General features: G+C 37.3%; 1 protein-coding gene across 1 annotated transcript in view; it reads right to left on the reverse strand.

The window, feature by feature from the left end:
* Window positions 1-19,541, reverse strand: part of itga11b (integrin, alpha 11b) — a 34,243-nt gene extending 14,702 nt beyond the window's left edge. Inside the window, exons 1-16 of the mRNA XM_053641233.1 lie at window positions 19,407-19,541; window positions 17,580-17,691; window positions 14,720-14,829; window positions 14,511-14,602; window positions 13,768-13,882; window positions 13,480-13,607; window positions 12,470-12,618; window positions 12,103-12,247; window positions 8,860-9,022; window positions 8,569-8,639; window positions 5,579-5,723; window positions 4,632-4,780; window positions 3,340-3,483; window positions 3,007-3,210; window positions 2,770-2,900; window positions 2,287-2,453 (exon numbers count right to left, since the gene is read on the reverse strand). Of these exons, the coding sequence (XP_053497208.1) occupies window positions 2,287-2,453; window positions 2,770-2,900; window positions 3,007-3,210; window positions 3,340-3,483; window positions 4,632-4,780; window positions 5,579-5,723; window positions 8,569-8,639; window positions 8,860-9,022; window positions 12,103-12,247; window positions 12,470-12,618; window positions 13,480-13,607; window positions 13,768-13,882; window positions 14,511-14,602; window positions 14,720-14,829; window positions 17,580-17,691; window positions 19,407-19,497 (2,116 nt within the window). The 5' untranslated portion in view covers window positions 19,498-19,541. The remainder of the gene's footprint in view (window positions 1-2,286; window positions 2,454-2,769; window positions 2,901-3,006; window positions 3,211-3,339; window positions 3,484-4,631; window positions 4,781-5,578; window positions 5,724-8,568; window positions 8,640-8,859; window positions 9,023-12,102; window positions 12,248-12,469; window positions 12,619-13,479; window positions 13,608-13,767; window positions 13,883-14,510; window positions 14,603-14,719; window positions 14,830-17,579; window positions 17,692-19,406) is intronic.
* Between the last annotated feature and the right edge of the window lie 758 nt (window positions 19,542-20,299).

Consider the following 20,299-nt stretch of genomic DNA (forward strand, 5'->3'; position numbering starts at 1 on the left):
TTTAATTAATAGGTTAAAATTTCACAATAAAGGTAGAAAAGTTTTTTGTTTTTTTTATATATCCACTGTATACTTACTTTCGTATTTATTATTTACCACATATGCTCTACATGTTCACCCTTACGCTCTACGGATTTTCTCAGCAGCTGTATCACATTTTAGTGGATATTGCTCAACATAGTCCCATTGGTTCCTGACTTTTTAACATCCTGTACATTTATAACCTAATGTACTTATGGAAAAACGATATTACTGACAAATTTGAATGATTTTTAAGTTTACAATGAGAAATGAGTTATCACTTTGACCATAAGCATCTTTCATATCTTTCTCATCACATCTCATCAGCATTTAAAAACAAGCCTCATAATTATCCTGCCTGTTCACTGTACACTCTTACATTGATGAGAAAATGACATTTGACATGTATGGCATTACATTTAAGGGCTTTGCTCAAGGCCCCAGCAGTGGCAGCTTGGCAATGCCTGGATTTGAACTCACTACACAGCAAAATCACCAGTGTTGATTTAACACCCACAGTGTTGAATTCACACCCTACAGTGTTTATATAAGTCAACTGGACTCAAATAAACACTCCGGGTGTTAATTCAACACTAGGGATTTTACTGTGTACCTTCCAATCAGTAATCCAATGTCTTAAGCACTGAGCTTCCACTGCCCAAACTGCACTGCAGTGAAATAATCATGAGGACTGTGCTTTTGGCTAAATGCTTTATTCTTAATAACCTTTTATTAGGTCATTTATAAATGTTCAAACTTGTCATTTGTACTGAGATTGTAAGCTCTATTCTCTATTCTGTTGACGATGCAATAGTGCAGGATCCCTGCAGACAATCAGCGAGTCTGAGAGTATCTGATTAACTAACTGAATTGATTCGACTTGTGTCCATTTTGCTATAGCAACAATGCAAAAAATTACATCAGCAAGTGGAAATACCTTGAATATAGTCACATGTATCCAGTATTTCCTATTATAAGATCGCAACAAACCAAATATAATATTACGGAGCCTATTTCATGCCATGCCAAATTTGAAATTTGTTTGTTCTATTGGGAGATAAGGATTTTTTTAAAAAAAAGAAAAAAAAGAAGAATAAGAATAAGAAGGAAAATGATCTGCCAATAGAATATAATTACAAGCTTGCAATGAGTAATGATGTCTAGAACTATGTTTAATGATCTTATATTTGGTTACTTGTAATCCTATAATAAGAAATACCAGATACATTTACTATATGAAAGATATTTTAACTTTTTTTGCAGTGAACATCTCGATCAGACTTTAATTGCTTGAGAAAATCACACTTAGCTAGCAAGTTTACAGCCATAGAAGCAGTCTGACTATTTTTACTACCACGTTAATAAAACAGGCTCCTTAACTAATGAGACCTTTGCAAGCAGAAAGTTTAGAAAGAGTCCCAAATAAAAACATTTAAACATCATTTTGGTAAAATATATGTATGTTTTCATTAAAAAAAATAGAGATTTCAAATGATATTATTGGCAGAAAAACTACATTTTTGTCAAAGCCAGAGTTTGGGATGTTTTTCCAGAATTCATCTACAGTGAATAAATAAATAAATAAATTCGATTGAATATGCTATTATGTCATGGCTACCACTAAAGAGAGAGTTCTCCTTATTGTAATGGGGATTTTTTTTTTAAAATTTTGTTACTAAAATATCATCTAATAAAGGAAAAACTTCTGACTCAATTTCTCCAAAATGGATGATGGAACAGCTTAAATAATCTGTGTACTGATCCAGACTAAGAAAATGCCAGCCAAGTGTTAAGCCTGATATGAAAGAGTTGGAGAAAGTGATAAAGTGTGTGTGTGTGTGTGTGTGTGTGTGTGTGTGTGTGTGTATGAGGGAGACAGAGAGAAAGAGAGAGAGAGAGAGAGAGTTTCAGAAATTAGATCCAGATGAGGAGTGAGAGGGAGAGAAAAGGGACAGACGCTGTTTTACAGTGGTTTCTATGGCTGTGTTTTCTGTGGCTTAACACATTAAAATAAAATGAAAATCTTTCCATTATAAAAAAAATCCAAAAAACTGACCCTTCAAACACATCTGATGGAGATTTCACACAGCTGCAGTTCAGTGGAAAATACTACACAACTCTCTTGTCTGTGCTCACTTGTATACAAGCAGACAAGCAATCATTTCTATACTTTATGGCTAAATCTTTAAAGCAGACAGTAATAATTTAATTTGTCCTTGTGTTTCCAAGATATTTCTACAAAGATGAGTAACAGTGATTACATACCCACAGTTTGCGTATCTGGCATCGGGGTTCGTGCCTTTACGGTGATGCAGACTCTGGCTGCCATGCAGGTCACCTCTTTGCCTCCTCGCACGCAGTCTTTGTTGAACACATTTATCTTTGATGGCTCAAAGTGAACATCAAGGTGCACACGGACCATGCTGCGAGACCTGCTCGTTAAACCAGAAGCAAGCAGTAAAGAAAAACAGAAAAAAAAAACACTTTGTAGCCCTTACATTGAGCAGTGGTAAACAGTGGAGGTTAAGGCTCTGGGCTAATGATCACAAGGCTGTGAGTTCAACCCCTGGCTCTGTCAATCTGTTACTTCTAGCCCAGCTTAAACAACACCCTTAACTCTCTCTGCTCTACGGGTGCTGTGTCATGTCTGACCCCAGCTTAGATATATGAAATAAAGAATTTCAATTTACTGGACAATCAAGGCTGTCTTCTTCTTCAGCTATCAGTTTCTTTGAGCCAACGACTCACCAGAGTAAGACGGCAGCACCGAGAGCACCTACAGACAAATCAATCAGTCCATCTCCATTAATGTCCATCACACCATGGACACTACGACCAAAATACTGCAGGCCTGAGGATATGTCCGCAGCTGCTATTCTCTGACAAACAGAAATATAAAGAAAAAGAAACAATTAGGTAGAAAATGAGAAATTCATAGCACTGTGGATGAACATAATATCAACCCATAACAGCTTTGAGTTCTACCTGCGTATACTTTGGCAGAATACCATTGTGCCGGCTGTAGAAAAGGTAGATTGCACCACCATGATCATCCTCTAGAGGGGCACCTACCACCAGCTCGCCTTGACCATCACCATTCAGATCAGGCACGGAGGACATGGCTGAGCCAAAACGAGAGTTGCGAGCCCAATCTGATGGCTCAAGAATGCCCTCCAGGTTGACATTTCCCTTCAGATAGAGAAAAAAGAACAAGACAAATGAAAGTACTTAGAGGAAGACATAATATGTAAATATATTTAAGCTGTGTTCATGAGTCTTGGTTTTGTAATAATATTGCTTTGCTTTGCTGATGCTTACCTGATAGTCCAATCTGTAGATGTAGACTCTGCCTGTTTCCCAGCCTCTGCTGAAGTACATAGGAGCAGCCACCAGCAGCAGATCAGTCAATCCATCCTCATCCTGATCTAGTGGAGTTAACTCACTGCCATAATATGAGCCAATCTGCAAAAGCGCATGAAGAGAAAACAGGCTGAATGGATTATATTGAGATAATAAACCTCAAATAAAGCTCTCCTCTTTTCTTAATCATGAAAGTTAAATCTATATACGCATCATTTGTTCCAGCACACATCAATTCCCCTGTGTAAGATACAACAAAGACACCCAAGACCATGGTCTCTCTGAGATCACCTACTTACACACACACACACACATACACACACACAGATGAGCCGCACATGTTCTGTAGCATCAGCTCCCATCTGGACTTGAGTCTAGACTGTCACACAATGTCTTCCATTTAGAAATGTGCGCTCCTTTAAGAACCTCAATTGCTCCTTCAATCAACACTGCTATTGCTAATGATACCACGATACCAGGGTAACCTTGGATACAGAGCTCAATGTCCATCTGTGGCAAATGAAGAATGAGTGAGAACAGAAATGTTCCAATACACAGTTTATATTCCTACCAGTGTCATGCCTTAAAGCTTCGGTTTTTGGATTAGCTAAATTACTTGTACACTAATAACTTTCAGCCTACTCAGTTTAGGGGCTATTAAAAAAGAAGGAAAGAAAAAAAGCAGGCCTGCTTGGCTATCATGGCGCAATAAGGATGATTAATTATCCTGCATATACATCTGAGTATAAACAATAAAGTATTTATGGCATTTTGACTAATTCCTTCAATATCTTGATGTGTGTTTTTGGTCAAATCCCCGCTACTTTGTGCTAAGTGTGCAGGCCAACAATTACAAGCTTCAAAGAACATGTAGCAACCTCCAATCAAGACCATATGTTTATCCATCCATCCATTTTCCATACTGCTTATCCTACACAGGGTCACAGGGAGCCTGGAGCCTACAGTATCACAGGGAGCTCGGGGGCACAGGTAGGGGGACACCCTGGATGGGGTGCCAACCCATCGCAGGGCACAATTGCACACCCATTCACACACTACGGACAATGTGGAAATCAGTCTTCAAATTGATGTACACAGCTATGGATTGAATGAAGATGGAGGACTAGGCAGAAGACATTAGAAATATGAATAATCATTATATATAAACATCCTGTATATTCATGATGGAGAAACATGAAAATAGAGAGCAAGGTATACTGAAAGAGTGAACAAAGCAGAGGTACATTCACCTGTTGTCCTGTTAGAGAGTGCAGTATGGTGAGGTTGCCTGTGTTGGTAAGGGTGAATATGATCACTTTGCCTGTGTGGTTATACCGAGGAGCTCCTGCCACATACAGCTGGCCATAATGAGCTGACACTATTGAGGACACCACATAACCTAGAGTCGCACAAACACACAAAACATTCACTTCATGTTCGGGAGATCAATTCTCTGATGGAAGGAACGTATTTCCTTGGGTCCAATCTGTGGTAATAAATAAATAAAGGGGATGGTGGAGTGAAGTTCCTTGGTAGCTTGGTTATGAAAAGCATTGATATCGGTTAGATTAGTTTAAGTATAGGTGTAAAACTCAGGCTTCCACACAATACAATATGATTTTGATTCTTAAGGAAACAGTTTGATATTTGACAATACCACTGAATCTGCTACAATATGGTAGAAGACGATTCAATTTAGTAGCATCCGGCTAATATGTGACCAAGTTTTCCAGAATCTGGGGTAGGCCTACTGTTAATCCTACTGTTAATTTGCAAATGATGATGATGTGCTGTAGGACTATATTAAGTATCAGAGTTAGGGCCAAATCACCTCACTAGCTTATTAAATTATTTACACATCAGTTTAAAAATATGAATTGTTTAAAATTTAATATTATATTTTTAATTTGATTTGGTTCATTATTATTTTACATTTTATAATCAACTATAATAAATAATAGATGTATAATGATAATTATCTGATGTATAATTTATTTATTTATGATTGCTGCCTTGATTCATTTAAATTGTTGGTGCATCGATCCAAATTGTTCGATCGCTACATCCGTACATCCATAAGCTGCATTTGAATGAAAACCTGATTTTTAAATAAAGCTTAGTTCAATGGAGATTTATTTCAGGTGTCCCCCATCCACCTGTACAGCTGAATAACATGTACGTAGCTTCTATCTCTCACCCAGGTAAGCTCCATGGTTCTTCAGCTCCTCAGGAAACTCTTTGAGGTACGAGGACTTGGGAGGAATCACCTTGCCATTCGGTGTTTGTTTGAGGACAGCGCCATTCCACTCATAAGCCCCTACAGCACCCACCAGAATACCATCCTATGGACACATAACTCCAGGTTATTGTAGAAAGTTCACTAATTTATTTAAGCAGTTTATTCAATGAACATATTTCTGTTAAATGTTATTCATTTTGGTGCATAAAAGGCAAACATTTATCGTTAAAGCACAAACATTAAAAAAATCCTTGCTGGCCAAGGCCTATATATGACCTATTGGTCTATATGCAACTTTGAGTGTAAACTAATAAGAAGGTAAAAGCTAAAACATACACCATAAAAAGTGACATGAAAGGTGCAATACTGAGGCTGAGACTGGGAGTGAATCGTCCACTTCAACAGGCTCGGCACTGGCTGTTCTCTCTTACATAACCTATTTGTAATGGCAAAATATCTTGCCTCATAAAAGCAAAACCGATACCCATGAAAACGGAAATAGTTTAGAGTAATATATACTTCTTTCACAGGTCTGTGTGACTGTAATGGCTTTTGCAGTTACCTAAGTGCTGTACTGCACGCTAGCAAAGTTATATAGGTTTAACTAATGTGTGTGTGTGTGTGTGTGTGTGTGTGTGTGTGTGTGTGTGTGTGTGTGTGTTCGTACCAGAAAAGTCAGCAGTGCATCACCCCCAGTAACCTAGCACTTAACCCAAACTTAATTGTATTACACAAAGGTTTTCCACTCCGATGAATTCCTACATAAAATAATGTTGGATTGAATTCACATGTGAATTTAAAACCTTCTGCACTAGACACTAGAGTCAGCACTACAGCCTTCAAGAAATATTGAGAGCTATGCAAAGGCTCCCAGCTCACACACTAGCCAACTATTCTTTCATAGACCGTCGACGTGGACACTTTGACTGACTGCCACAGCACATTTGCACAGCAAACTCCCTCTGTGATATCAGTTCTATGATACAGGCTGCTCTCAGTACCTTTTATGGTTCTATTATGATTAATGGGCATCTATTTGTGCCTGGGATACAACTGAGAAAAAGTTTATATGGATCGTTAAAATAGTAACAGCATGGTATATTTTTATAAGCAAAACTGATTCTAAGAAGAATATGAAGGAAAGGTTCTTTAGACTAACTGATACTGTCTGAGAAAAGGAAGAACCAATGACAAAAAGTCAGTCGTAATCATATCATAATCCTCATCAATCATTACACAGTCTCCAAAAGACCTAAAACACACTCAGAATTCATACTTATACCTAAAATTTCTAAATATTAGAAATAGGAAAGGATTTCAACCTTATTTCCATGATTGATCTTAAGCATTACATTTCATGCTCAACTATTTGTACAGAGTCATGAAATGCATCAAGATGAAACATCATCTTCTGTGCCTCAGGAGGATCCTGAACTTGTATCCTTGAAGTGCTTGAGTCTGAACCAAAGACCACCCGCAATCAAACAGCAAGCAAAAGGAAAGATTTTTTTCACCTTTCACACTGGGGAAAATAGGCGCAAATGGGAAATAACTGAAAAATTATATGTGAAGGGGAAAATAACCTCTGCTAAAAGGGGACTAGATCTGCAAATGTAATCTGTTCGCATCTCACAGACTAGAGTGTTTGGCACTTGAAGGTAAACAATGGAGAGATTTAATATTCCACGTCTGTGCTACGAAGCCAAGCTATTAAACCAGAATCTCAAATTTATTTTCTTACAATTGTGTTTTATTTGTACCAAGTTTGAAAGATAATGCCCTTATTTCTAATAAAATATATGAAGGTGTTGTTATTTAACATTTCATAGGTCACAAGCAAATAAAACGAAACCCTTCTTTTATATTCACATGTATAATTACGCACAGAAAACCCGATGACACGCTAGTGTGTCTTTGTTTTCATGTCCCTTATTCAAGGAGCCTGACTTCAACAAAACCATATGTGGAATGCTTTTCCTTTCAAAGTCAGTGAGTGAGTGAGAGAGAGAGAGAGAGAGAGAGAGAGAGAGAGAGAAAATATTTCCATTACATTGTGTTGTCGCTCAAAATGCCACTGTGCAGAGTAGCACCAGAAATCCAACAATGTGAGGTATGACCATGTGTTATTTCTCACATGTTATTTTTTCCAGGAAAGTGCATTTGCCTGCTCTGAAGAGAGACTCACCTGCTACAGAGCAACATCATAGCAACTTCATAACATCATATGAAGCAACTGAGAATAGGACAAAAAGTCCCTGTGAATTTTCTTCTTCTTCAAGAAGCCTTTTCAGTTGATCTAATTAACATATTTTGTTTCTTTGTTTCAAAAATCAAATTTATATCCAGGACATTTTGAAAAGATTTTTTTTTTTTTGAATGACTGATCTTTATACTGTAAATATGAAACAAACCAGCGATTTTACTTCCTGGTACTTCCTACATATTCCCTTTATCTCTTATTTGCAATCCCTGTTTACACACACACCTGCTATCCTCAAGCATTCTGGGATCTATTTACATGATAAAAAAAAAAAAAAAAAGATGAAATAGCATTTATTATCATTATACATATACATGTGTGCAATACAATAATATAAACTTATTCATATAAAATGAAAAGTAATATATGAATATATGCTTAGAAGCAGAGAAGCTGAATTTTGACCAGTAGCCCAAAGCCTTCAGCACTCAGCCACCACTGCCACATACTAATAACTGAGATGACTCAGCTTAGAAAAACATACGATATTAGAAAATCATATTTCATTCCTTTACTAAATTTTGTACCTCATTTACATACACTGTAGATTCCCTCTATAAAAAATGATTTGGAAATCATGTGGGACAATTCAAAACTATTATAAAACTCAATAAATCTATGCTATTAATTAGTTAATCATATATGGATTAATTTAAAGTAGGGCTCCTGATCAAGGGTTCAAACTTACCTCCACGATGTGTAAGGAAAAACCTGCCTGCGACATCTGTAGTCCAAAGGCAGTTCCATTCTGACTTGTACCTATGAAGTCATGGTAGATTATTATGATACTACTCTGATATAAGATATTTCATTCATTAACTTTGGACTAAGGTAATAGTGTGTGATCTGTTGTTATGTCCATTGATACATGCAGAAGAAAAGCATAGCACAAACGATTCATTGTAAACATTCTAAACCTTCATAGCAGATTAAAAGCATATAAACGTTTACATTGTAGACTGATTTAACTAAAAGTTACCCTCCAGGCTGAAGATCTTCTCTCCGAGGGCATCCACAATGTCCTTCAGAGCAGATTCATCTGTCACACTGAAGAAATGCTCCTCAGGGTCAGTGGCAATGAATTTGATCTCTCTCAAGAACGCTTCAGGGTTGATCCCACGTCGATTGTAGTAGCCAAGCACCTGAGGACACCATCATGGAACTTGATCCTCATCCACAGCCTCAGGAAATACCATTGTAACCAAGATATATCAGATAAGACCGGTTAACTACACAGTAAATTTAGTTCTGAAAGATTACCTCTATGCTGCAGGAGTGATTGTACTGTGCAGACAGTATCTAGACAATATGTAATCACCATCATTAGCCATAAAGGCCAGAACTTGGCACAGATCAGTGAAATCTATAAATACTGATGTACATATAGGAGAGAATATTTCAGGGCAAGTAATATCCTCAAAAGACATGCACTGGACCAATGCAGAAAGTGATGTAACTGAAGACATATAAAATATTAATAAAGGTGGTGATTCTGTCTCTTGAGTTTCTGTGAAGTTAGAGGATGTTCTGAGAATTTAATGCAGAAGGAGAAGACATAATATTAAGAAATGATATTATGGTGAAATCTGGGTGCACGGTGGCTTAATGTTTAGCATGTGTGTGGAGTTTGCATGTTCTCCCCATGCTGCAGGGGTTTCCTCCGGTTACTCCGGTTTCCTCCCCCAGCCCAAAGAGATACATGGTAGGCTGTTTGGCATGTCCAAAGTGTCCGTAATGTATGAATGGGTGTATGAATTTGTATGTGATTGTACCCTGCAATGGATTGGCACCCTGTCCAGGGTGTACCCGCCTTGTACCCGATGCTCCTTGGGATAGGCTGAAGGATAAGCATTATAGAAAATGGATGGATGGATAGATGGATGAAGACTTTAAATCAATTGACTACTCCTTCAAAAGCCAGAGAGAAAACTGCCGAGTGTGGTTGAGCTTCTGGATATGAGTTTGGAATTTTGTGCTGTCTTGTAGAATAATTTTTTTTATTACAAACTACTCACAGAAGAACATTTCAAAATGTGGGTTGGCTGTGTCCTTTGTCACTATGCAGATGAATCTCACAGCTGTGAGTGTCCATTTAACAAGAATTCAACACACTAGGTATTATATGTTTTGGGAAGCAGTCCGAGTATTCATAACTTTGAGGATGACAAATAGTCTGCTACCATTGTAATTACAGAATAAACTGTAATCAACATGTCACATTTACTGAGTATTATGTAAAAGATCAAAACTGCTTTCTTTCAACAACAGCCAGTTGTATAGCTACTGTCTACCAGGTAGGTCTCACTGTGAATGCTCATCAGCAGTGACTATGCACTGACAATGCAACTAGTTATGCACTCACCACCGACTATTGTCATCTCTTTAGCTAAAATAACTTTGCAGTGAGAAACCATTGTTCACTAGCTTTCCACTAAATCAGAGAAATGCCTTACTTATTCAGCAAGGTGGAAAAAAAAAACTCCATTATATATGAATTTACATTGACTATATTGACTTGCTCTTAATCTGTCTTTTCTGAATGACTGCCTTTCACCATGGACTTTCACCATGGTCAACCTTGGTTGTTTTTAAATGTGCTCTATAAATAAATACGATTGACTTCTTTGATGCCTAATGTTGGGATGTGATGACATATGTGAGCTGGTGTATGCCATGTACATTCAAATTTCCCACTGTATGCAGGTGGGGGTGTGGTTTAGTGTGGTTCTGCACTAGAAGATATACGTTTGGGATGAGCTAGAGAGATAATGACTAATGTAGCATACCTGAGCCTCATTGTCCTACATATATTTATGTGATCGCTCAATTTTTCTATATCTCTCCCAGAACAGTGTGTCTGTGTGGCCATGAAGAGAGCATTGCCAAAGCCAAGCTGAAAAATGGCAAAATTGCTGGAAAGTGTTCCCTGAGAGACATACTGTTACACTGGTGCCTAAACCTGGTAGCTACTTGGAAACCATGTCAAGTGGGCATTACAGCCCCTCTTCCAAATGGTTCAGTGCTTGGTCAAAATGAAGGAGCAGCAACAATAGTTTGGGAATGGTTTGGTCAGGTTTGTTCAGTAGCCGTGGACTATGGACTGGGTGGGTCTTAAAAATAAGAGATTGTGAGATTTGCATGGTCTTGGCAGAAGATGTACTTCCTGGTATGTCTTATTACTGTGAGTGGGTGGGGGTGAGCAGTGGGGTGACAGGACCTCCACCTCTGGTTAACATGTTCCCTCTCTCTCTTCTTGAGCCGTTTGTGGGCTTCCCTTTGGAGCACTCATGTGATGGTAACTTGAATGCTTTCACCAGGTTGCTGTGATAAGTGGTGGGGTAGCACCAACCTTTCCCTACTTTTCAGTGACAGTCTGTACAGGCTAAGCTGGGACACTCAAATGGGAAAAACTAAACGTGCATCCTCTTGCCTTTTTTGAGATCACCTTTGGAAGAATTGGTACAACACGGCGGTATCACTTTGTATTAGCCTCATGGACCATGTATGGACTATCCTGAAACAGTACCTCTGCAGAAAATCTTATAAAAAATCTCAGTTAGAGATCCTAGGCTAGGCAATATTTTCTTTAATATTATTTAGTTGCAATTCTAACAATGTGAAGATGAGAACAAGACAGATTCTTAAAATATCACACAAAAAGTAAGTATTTGCTATGGTTTTATTTTTGTTTCTCCTTTATCTATATTTTGTAGCTTGTAAGGATTATTGGGTAAGTAATATGCTACCAAATGTTGTTGTTCAGGCAAACAATGATAATGATTGAAGAATGCATTGCTAAAGGAGATGTTTGTGCCTACACCTACATTGATGGAATGGCTTCAGCAAGCAGCACATTGCAATATGATGCTCTAGAGGCAAAATACAATAGAATGCAATATTCTCTCTGCAGAAATTAGTCATAAAATTGTCCGACAATTTTCAGAGTGCTCTAGTGAATTTGATATATCAGGTAATGAGCAAAAAAACTATCCAGGATTAGCTCAAAGTCAGCTAGCTAAACACTGATGTCATGAACTCCCCTCCTCTGTGAGTTTGTAACATAATCGTTACTTGTCAACAAATACCAACATACTTATTGGCTAATGATAAAGCAAGCATATTAACAATTAAGCGACTATACATTAAAGGACCCTTGATATATTTGGTGGGAAATTAATATTAATTGAGTAGCAAATGGATGGTAAAGGTAAAGCAGACTCACAGCGATTCCATACAGAGTGATATTGTCTTTTTCACTGTCTTCAACAGCTTCTTTTAGGTCAGGGCTATCATGTGATTCTCCATCAGTTATCACAATCATCACTTTCTTGGCATCTGGACGCCCTCCACGCTTAAATGCCTGGGAACTACAATTGACATTAGAAAATAATTTATTCCACGTTCCATGCACAATTTCTGTAATTAAACAAACCTACATTTGTAATTTCAAGAATTTCAAAACCAGACTCTGAATAGTGAAATAATAACTACAACTGAATATCACAGAATGACTGTAGACAAGACATTTATAATGTTTTCAATAAAAACTAAGACATTAAAAAAAAAAAACTGGTCTGCTTTCGGTATACCGTGCAACGCTGATCCCAAGTGCTGTGCGAGTCTCCTCTCCTCCACGTTGGTTAATATTCTGTGCTGCACTCACCACTTCATCAACTGTGTGGAAGTCATCCAGGTGGAACTCATGAACCACTCTTTCTCCATACTGCACCACTCCAACCTGTTGAGGGAGAAAGTGGAGCAGGAAAGGCCAGGCATAAAATTCCTAGAGCCATGGTTCTCAAAGTGTGGATCCCCAGGTGTCCATGTAGAATAGCTTAGGAGTCCATGATTTTGAGAAAAAAAAATTGTTAAAGTGGAAATCCAATATTAGCATAAATTACACTTATTATTGAATTCTTATAGTTATCTATTTGACTGGTAATTTGAATTAAATGGGTTAAATCCTAAATCATTAAAGCAAAAGCAAATATTCAATTCAGTGTTATTTGTGTAGTGCTTTTTAACAATAGACACAGAAATGTGGATGTAGATTTAGTTTCCAAATAAGCAAGCCAAGTTCAACAGTGGCAAGGAAAAACTCCCTGAGACCATAGGAAACCTTGAGAGGAAGCAGACTCAAAAGGGAACCCATCCTCTTCTAGGTGACACCCAATAGTGAGATAATAAATCATTACAGAATACAGTTGTAGAAGAGTAAAGGCAAACAAAAAGCCTGGCTCTGGATTGGGACTGATTAACTAGGTCTGTCATAAATGAGGTTTATTACAAGAAAAGAGAGCCCCGAAAGGCCTATACATCTACAGACCTGAGTCTAATGACAATTTCACTAGACTTACTGGACTAGTCTATCTATCTATTTATCTATCTATCTATCTATCTATCTATCTATCTATCTGAGATATCGGTCTGTCCATCTGTCCGTCTGTCTGTCTTTAATTATTATACAAATAATAAATACATCATACAAATAATATATACCACATATTTTTATTTTAGATATCCAAATCCCAATCCATACAAAGCTTTATATCCAGCTACAAACATTTGCACAACAGACATGACTATGTTTCAAACATACCTGAATCTGTCCTGGACCAATAGAAAACTTCTGGAGGATGTTGATTAGGAAGTCCTGCACCTCAAACCAGGGGTATATAGAGTTTGATCCATCCAGCACTATGACTATATCCATATATGTTTCACATCCTGATAGGAAAAAAAAATGCACATTCAAATTCTATCCTTCAGTGACTGAATATTTGCATTTAGTTCAAATGAACATGTGTAGAACCTAAAGCCAGTCAATGGCCATGTGGCATTTTAAACAAAATGAGAAATAAAAACTGAGAAATGAACAAACTCTTACTCTGAAAGGCAGGTGCAATGCTGTGTGAAAAGTTAAAAGCGCTGTCAACACTGGAGCAGATTCCTGTACTGTATAAGGATGTACCACATTCGTACGACCATAATGGACCGCAAGCCTGAAGTACAAAAGTACAGACCTTTGTGCCAGTCCAAAAAGTTGTTATAAAAGTTAGAATATTCAGAGCTCTATGTACATGCAGGTGCAAGTGTAATTTCGTGCTTTAACACTGGTTTACATTTACGTGGTTAGATGCATAATTTTTTCCCATTTATGATTAGCTGCTATTTTTGTGACCAGAAATAGTAAAAACAGAGGGTGTGACATCGAAAGTTTGCCAGAACAATGGGATTTTTCAACCCATTTGATCCATCTTTCTTGTGCAAAATCTAATCGAATAATATATTTTTGCAACTAAATGTGCACTGAAACACTGCCACACACCTAGCGTTTAAGTGTATCACTGAGCTTTTTAAAAGAAAGGAGTTGATTATAACTGGATATCACCTAGTGTAAATACACCTCTTGCTAATGTATTCATTCCAACCCAACCCCTTTTTACAAGGAAATTGCTTTTGACTAGGGTAATGCCTGCACTGATGGTCACAAAAATAACAAACATTCACCATGCCTATCTGCTACACCCACAGACTCCAATGCTGTGATTTTGTTCCCAATTTTTATGATTGCATTATGATCATAAGAACAGAGCTTCTGACAAGTATTATTATGAAAATCACACTTACCATAAAACTGTTATCTTTTGGGTTGGAGGTTAGGGACATCCCTAGTCTCATTTTATCCTTGTGTTCAAATACATTTTTTAGAGTTGTCCCTCCTTAAGGGGGAAAAAATAGGTAATAACTTTAATTTCAATGAAAACAGAGCTGTTCCACAAGAAGTCATTTTTTTTATTGGTGTAAAATGAATCTTCCATCAGGAATCCAGATAATACCCAAGTTGAGGCGTGAACAGTTTGTCTTAGTCGAGCTATCCAATGGGCACTTGTACACATCACCAGTCTCATTTTCACCATTCTTCTCAAATGGAGCTCCCACAAGGAGCCTACAACAAGACAGAGTAAAACACATATGCCATGACAAATTTATTCACTTGTTTTCTTTACTATAAAATACTGTACACAGTGAATATCATATTATGGTTTAATTTATTCAAAGAGTTGCTTAAGTTCTGATGAAAACTGTATCTGTAGTGATTCAAACTTTATGTAAAATACAATACTTTAAACCAATTAAATGTAAAGTTTTATTGACTCCTCAACTTTACTAAATTATTCCTAACAGATTACAATGAACGTTCCCTAAATTCTCTTAAGTGGAGACCTTGAACTAAAAAGTCTAATAACTAATGATTTCCAGCATGTATGTTAGCAATCTTGTGCCAAATAATAATACATAATTAGGAAAAATGATGATTAAATCATGAATTTCTTGGCACCGATCAACAGAGACTTATTTCCTGGAAAATGTATCACTGCTCATAACTTTTTTTTATCCCTGAATCATAGGAAACCAAAAACGTCACTAATCATAATACCATATGTGGTGATACTGGACTACTGAGATTTTTTAGACTCTTACATACTACAAAATTCCTGACTCTGGTGTGCTGCTGTGGATTCACTCACATTCCTGAAGCGTCACATGCCAGGAGGTTTGCTTTCTGCCACTGTGTTAAGTTAAACTATGATGGGATGCACAGTGGGACTCTTGGGAAAAACAAACCACAACACATACTTTCCAGAAGCCACTAGTGCTCCATGAACCAAGCAGACAGGTTGCTAGACAAGTGCAAATACTTTCCATTTATTTACCTGCAAACTTCAAAGGACAAAACATTTTGTATTCCAAAAGGAATGCAAGTTAACCATCAGGACTGAAAAACCTCACACTTGAAAACAGGAAGTAGGTGGCCAGCTTGAGTTGTGTGGAGTTACCTTAATTGAGTTACACACTAAGTGTTGTCTGCAGGGTTTTATGATGCACATATGGAGCTGACTCAAAGATAATAGTTTTAAATGGTAATCTATGGCAACAAAACAATGAAGAATTTAGAGCCCTTTGACCAAAAAAAAACCCCAAAACATTAAAACAAATGATTTTGCACAAGGGTCAAAGACAAAAAGGGCTTGGAAATAAACAAACAAACAAATACATATACAATACGATGTGTAGAAATAATCCACAAATATTAACATGTACCTTATTTGTGACTTTTGGGTTTATATAATAATTATACATATTAATATGTGTCTGTAAACTGAACAGCTTTAAGAATACACATTTAGTTTTTGATACATAGATAAGCTAAGCCATGATAATTGAAGTAATCAATCCATCCATCCATTTTTCAAACTGCTTATCCTACACAAGGTCACGGGGGAGCCTAGAGCCTATCCCAGGGAACATGGGACACAGGGCAGGGGACACCCTGGATGTGGTGCCAACCCACTGCTTGGCACAATTTCACACACACACACACACACATTCACACACCACAGACAATTTGGAAATGCCAATCAACCTACAACACATGTCTTTGGTCTGGGGGAGAAAACCGGAGTGCCTGGAGGAAACGTGCTCCCCTAGAGCACGGGGAGAACATGCAAACACCACGCACACAGGGCGGAGGTAGGATTCGAACCCCCAACCTCAAAGCTGTGATGCAGGGCTTGAGGCAAACCATTTATGTTTAAGGGCTACAGCTAATAAATAAAACACATTCAGACATCACAGACAATTTGGAAATGACAATCAGCATCTACAATGCATGTCTTTTGGACTGGGGGAGGAAACCAGAGTACTAGGAGGAGCAGAAGGAGAACATGAAAACTTGGGTTGAGGCAGGATTCGAACCCCCAGCCCTGGAGGTGCGAAGAAAAAGTGCTAACCACTAAGCCACCATGCTCCCAGTGAACTTTTATTTTCATTAAAAGCAAAAACATGAGCAGCATTTTATTGCACGATCTAAAATGAATCCATACCTGTCTTTTAGACCCTCAATTTGTGAGGCCTGGTTTGAGATGTTCATTTTGGATCCAGATGAACTGAAATTGATGGCTCCAATTAAACACCATGTGGAATGAATGAGAAACTGCATTTTGCATTCTTTTTACCTGAGCGTGATTTAACTGATTTTCCTAGTCTGAAATAAATATTTGTGTATACACCACATGTAAAGTGTCTTGAGTTTTTATTGTTTATTTCACCTTACCTGGACTCTATGACTCACTTTATTGATGTGAAATGCTTTGAATGAAATCAGGCATGATTATTTGCTCAGAGCTCTCTGGCAAAGCAGAACTCAGATTCTTTGCCAGGAGACAGCATTTGGGAATAAATACAAATCAAAATCTGCTCTGAGAAATATATGACTGGGATGTGTGTTTAACTGTTCAGTGCTATGGAGCTTTCATAGAGCTTTTCTTTCTGAGAGCTATGCAATAAATAAACCATTATTGAATGAGATGTAATATATTAAAAATTGCCACAAAGTTTCTGCCATAAAACAAATTTTGTTCTTGAAATTCACAATATTGCTTTTCCTGCTTTCTTAACAAATCAAATGACACCTTTCGTTGTTTAACTTAGAAATCTTATGTCATTAATATAAATATCAGTCCTTTCTGTATCCATTGAAACCTGCAACATCTATCACAAATCTGGACAACTGAAAGATGTTACTGTCTAGTTAAAGTATATTAGTACAACCACTGACTGTTTTTGAAAACTGAATATTTTTCACCACCACATAATTTTGCTAGACATATTACTGAATGAAAAAAAAAGTTATACCATTTCTGACCAAGTGCCTCGTGTTGCTGCACTGTGTAGCCGAACTGTGTTTCTTTTGGTCCTTGGATGATCTGGGCTTTCTTTGTGTCAATACTGAAGCAGTTTCTGCTCCCTTAAAAGAGACAAAATAATATGCTCAGTAATATAATTTTCTTCACTGTAAAGACTTGGATTAGAAAGATGCTTCCCACAATTTTCATACTTCAACAAACAAAATATTACATACAATAGGAAGCCAGGTATATAGCTCAACATTTAATGGTTGTAAAAAAAAAAGTTTGGAATTTGTGTCTATTTAGCAGGAATAAACATCTTGAACTGCAATTGGATTTTATCTTTCATATCCTACTATCCATAGTCCTCTTACCCAGTATCTGATTCAGCGATTCAATGGCATCTGGTTTAAATTTAATAGTTTATCTGCAGAGGTCAGTGAAATGAGTACAGGAAGACTTCTCTACTGCTGCCAAGTGAGGCAGAAATACCATATTATGCTAATTATTTCAAACTGCTCTTTATATTTCATTTCCCCAACAGGAAGCTGTGAATTCTGTATATAGATGGACCAGCCCATATTCTGACAAAAAAAAAAAAAGGTAAACTGGTCAAGATGATTCCCCATCTGGTATCATGCTGTCTTTTTTCACTCTCTCTGTTTCCCTCTCTTTCTTCTTTGTCTTCATTAGCTTCATCTGCTCTTTGGACATGGGTCTGTCCAAGACTCCATATGCCTCTTTTAAGAAGTGTTAAAACAATGTGCTGAACTTTGGGAAACTTCTAATAGAAATACCACCAAGCTTTATCCATACAGAAAGTTCTGATGTTTGATGCCCCAACTGTCTGTTTGTCTATCTTTGGAATCTGGAGTACTGACCTTTACTGTGAATGTTCCTCCATGAGAGTATAACAGCTAACACATCCTCTCTAACAGCAAATTTGATTCATTTACTATAGGTCAAATGATTTTTTTTTTTTTTAACACAATATCAGATATGATCATGAGGCACCTGAAAGTGTAGGAAACCTCTGCTGTATTTGCAACACTTTTTAAACTACACTACTAGTAAAATGTTCTTAAAACATTTAATGGGTTGAATGGGTTAAAACATTGAATGGGTTAATTTTTAATACTCTAAAATTAGGAAATATGGAAAAGTGAAGAATAGAGAAGAAAAGGGAAATGTCTGACTTCTAATTCAGTGAAACAGTATGAATCTAATGAAAAAAGACTAGATTTTGACAAGTCTTATTAGGCACTTATAGAACATGCAACATATTTGTCTTATAACTGATACATGCAGTGTCTGAGACTTATCTATAGTCTTAACTTGTTTACCCGCCCAGTACACCTGCCCCTTATTAAGCATCCTATTAGGATCTGAGAGCGGCCAGTTAGTAAGTCCAGAAATACAAATACCTGTAAGGTCTTTGGTAAACAACTTTTGGTTATAAAAATTTAATAAGAAAAAAAACTCAAAAATCTTCAGGTGTTGGTCACCTTTTGACTCACATTGTAAACATGCCACCAAATGACAAGCCATCTACCGATCAGCAGATAAAAGTGTACTTCACCCAGTAAAGGATCAATTCTTTTGAACGTTGTAATTTAACCTCTTGACAACACTAGATAGATTTTTTCTGACAAGCCATACGCTTCAATAGTTCACATATTAGAAATTCCCATATTACCATATTACCCTACCATCCCCATCTCACATGCAAATTGTTTTGATTAACTCTCCATCATAACACATTCTCTCTTCAGACTTGTTTACAATCACAGACATATCCCAGGTCACACACAGCTACATATGTGCTCTGTCTTACCTGGGAACAGGATGCAGATGGAAAGTAGTATGATAGGATAATGTTCCATAAGTGCAGCCGTGCATAGGGGAGTGTGAGTGCGTGTGTGCATGTGTGTGCTGGTCCACACAGCTTGCTGTGATTGGTTTACTAGACACAACTACTCTGCTGCAGCAGGACTAAATCTGAGGAGGAGTGTCTGACATTAGCAAGGAGGTGCACTGAAACTGCACACTCTAGGATGACAACGAGGCACACATACACACACACACATTGCTACACACATGCCATGAATGAGTGAGCGTGCAAGCGAGAGAGAGAGAGAGAGAGACAGAGCGTGTGAGAGAGAGGGGAGTGTGTGTAAAGTGAAAAGTCTTTTCAAAGTTTAGCCATAGAGTTACTGATGAAGACAGAGGCACATGCTATTTAAAATGTTTTTTTTTTTTTTTTTTTTTTTTTGTTTGTTTTTACGAAGAACTGTTTTTTCTGTTTGAAATTGCTGCAGGTTTACAAAAATCCCTCTCTCAGTGAAGAAAGAGGAAACACTTTAGATGCTCAGCCAGTGTATGTTAACCAGTCTACCGCCTTAGGCTTCATAGCTTACAGTAAACACACTGGCTACATTCCAGAAACCATCCACACATCCACAATGGCTGTGCATACCTGGTAGTGCATACAAATGACTGTATTTGGTACAATTATGGAAATAACACAATCATTAAAATAGCTACTGAATAATAATTCCATTCAGTAGTATCAAAAGAATGGGAAATCACTTAAACTGACCATGTTCACATATGTTTGTCATATGTGGTTCATACCGAATATTGTAATACATTATGTTTTATAAAACTTTGCCTTAAATACAAAAAGTGAAGTTGTTATTTTCTTTACCCTATTTTTCTAATTAAAAT

This window comes from Ictalurus furcatus, chromosome 14 (genome assembly GCF_023375685.1).
Source record: "Ictalurus furcatus strain D&B chromosome 14, Billie_1.0, whole genome shotgun sequence".
Lineage (NCBI taxonomy): Eukaryota > Metazoa > Chordata > Actinopteri > Siluriformes > Ictaluridae > Ictalurus > Ictalurus furcatus.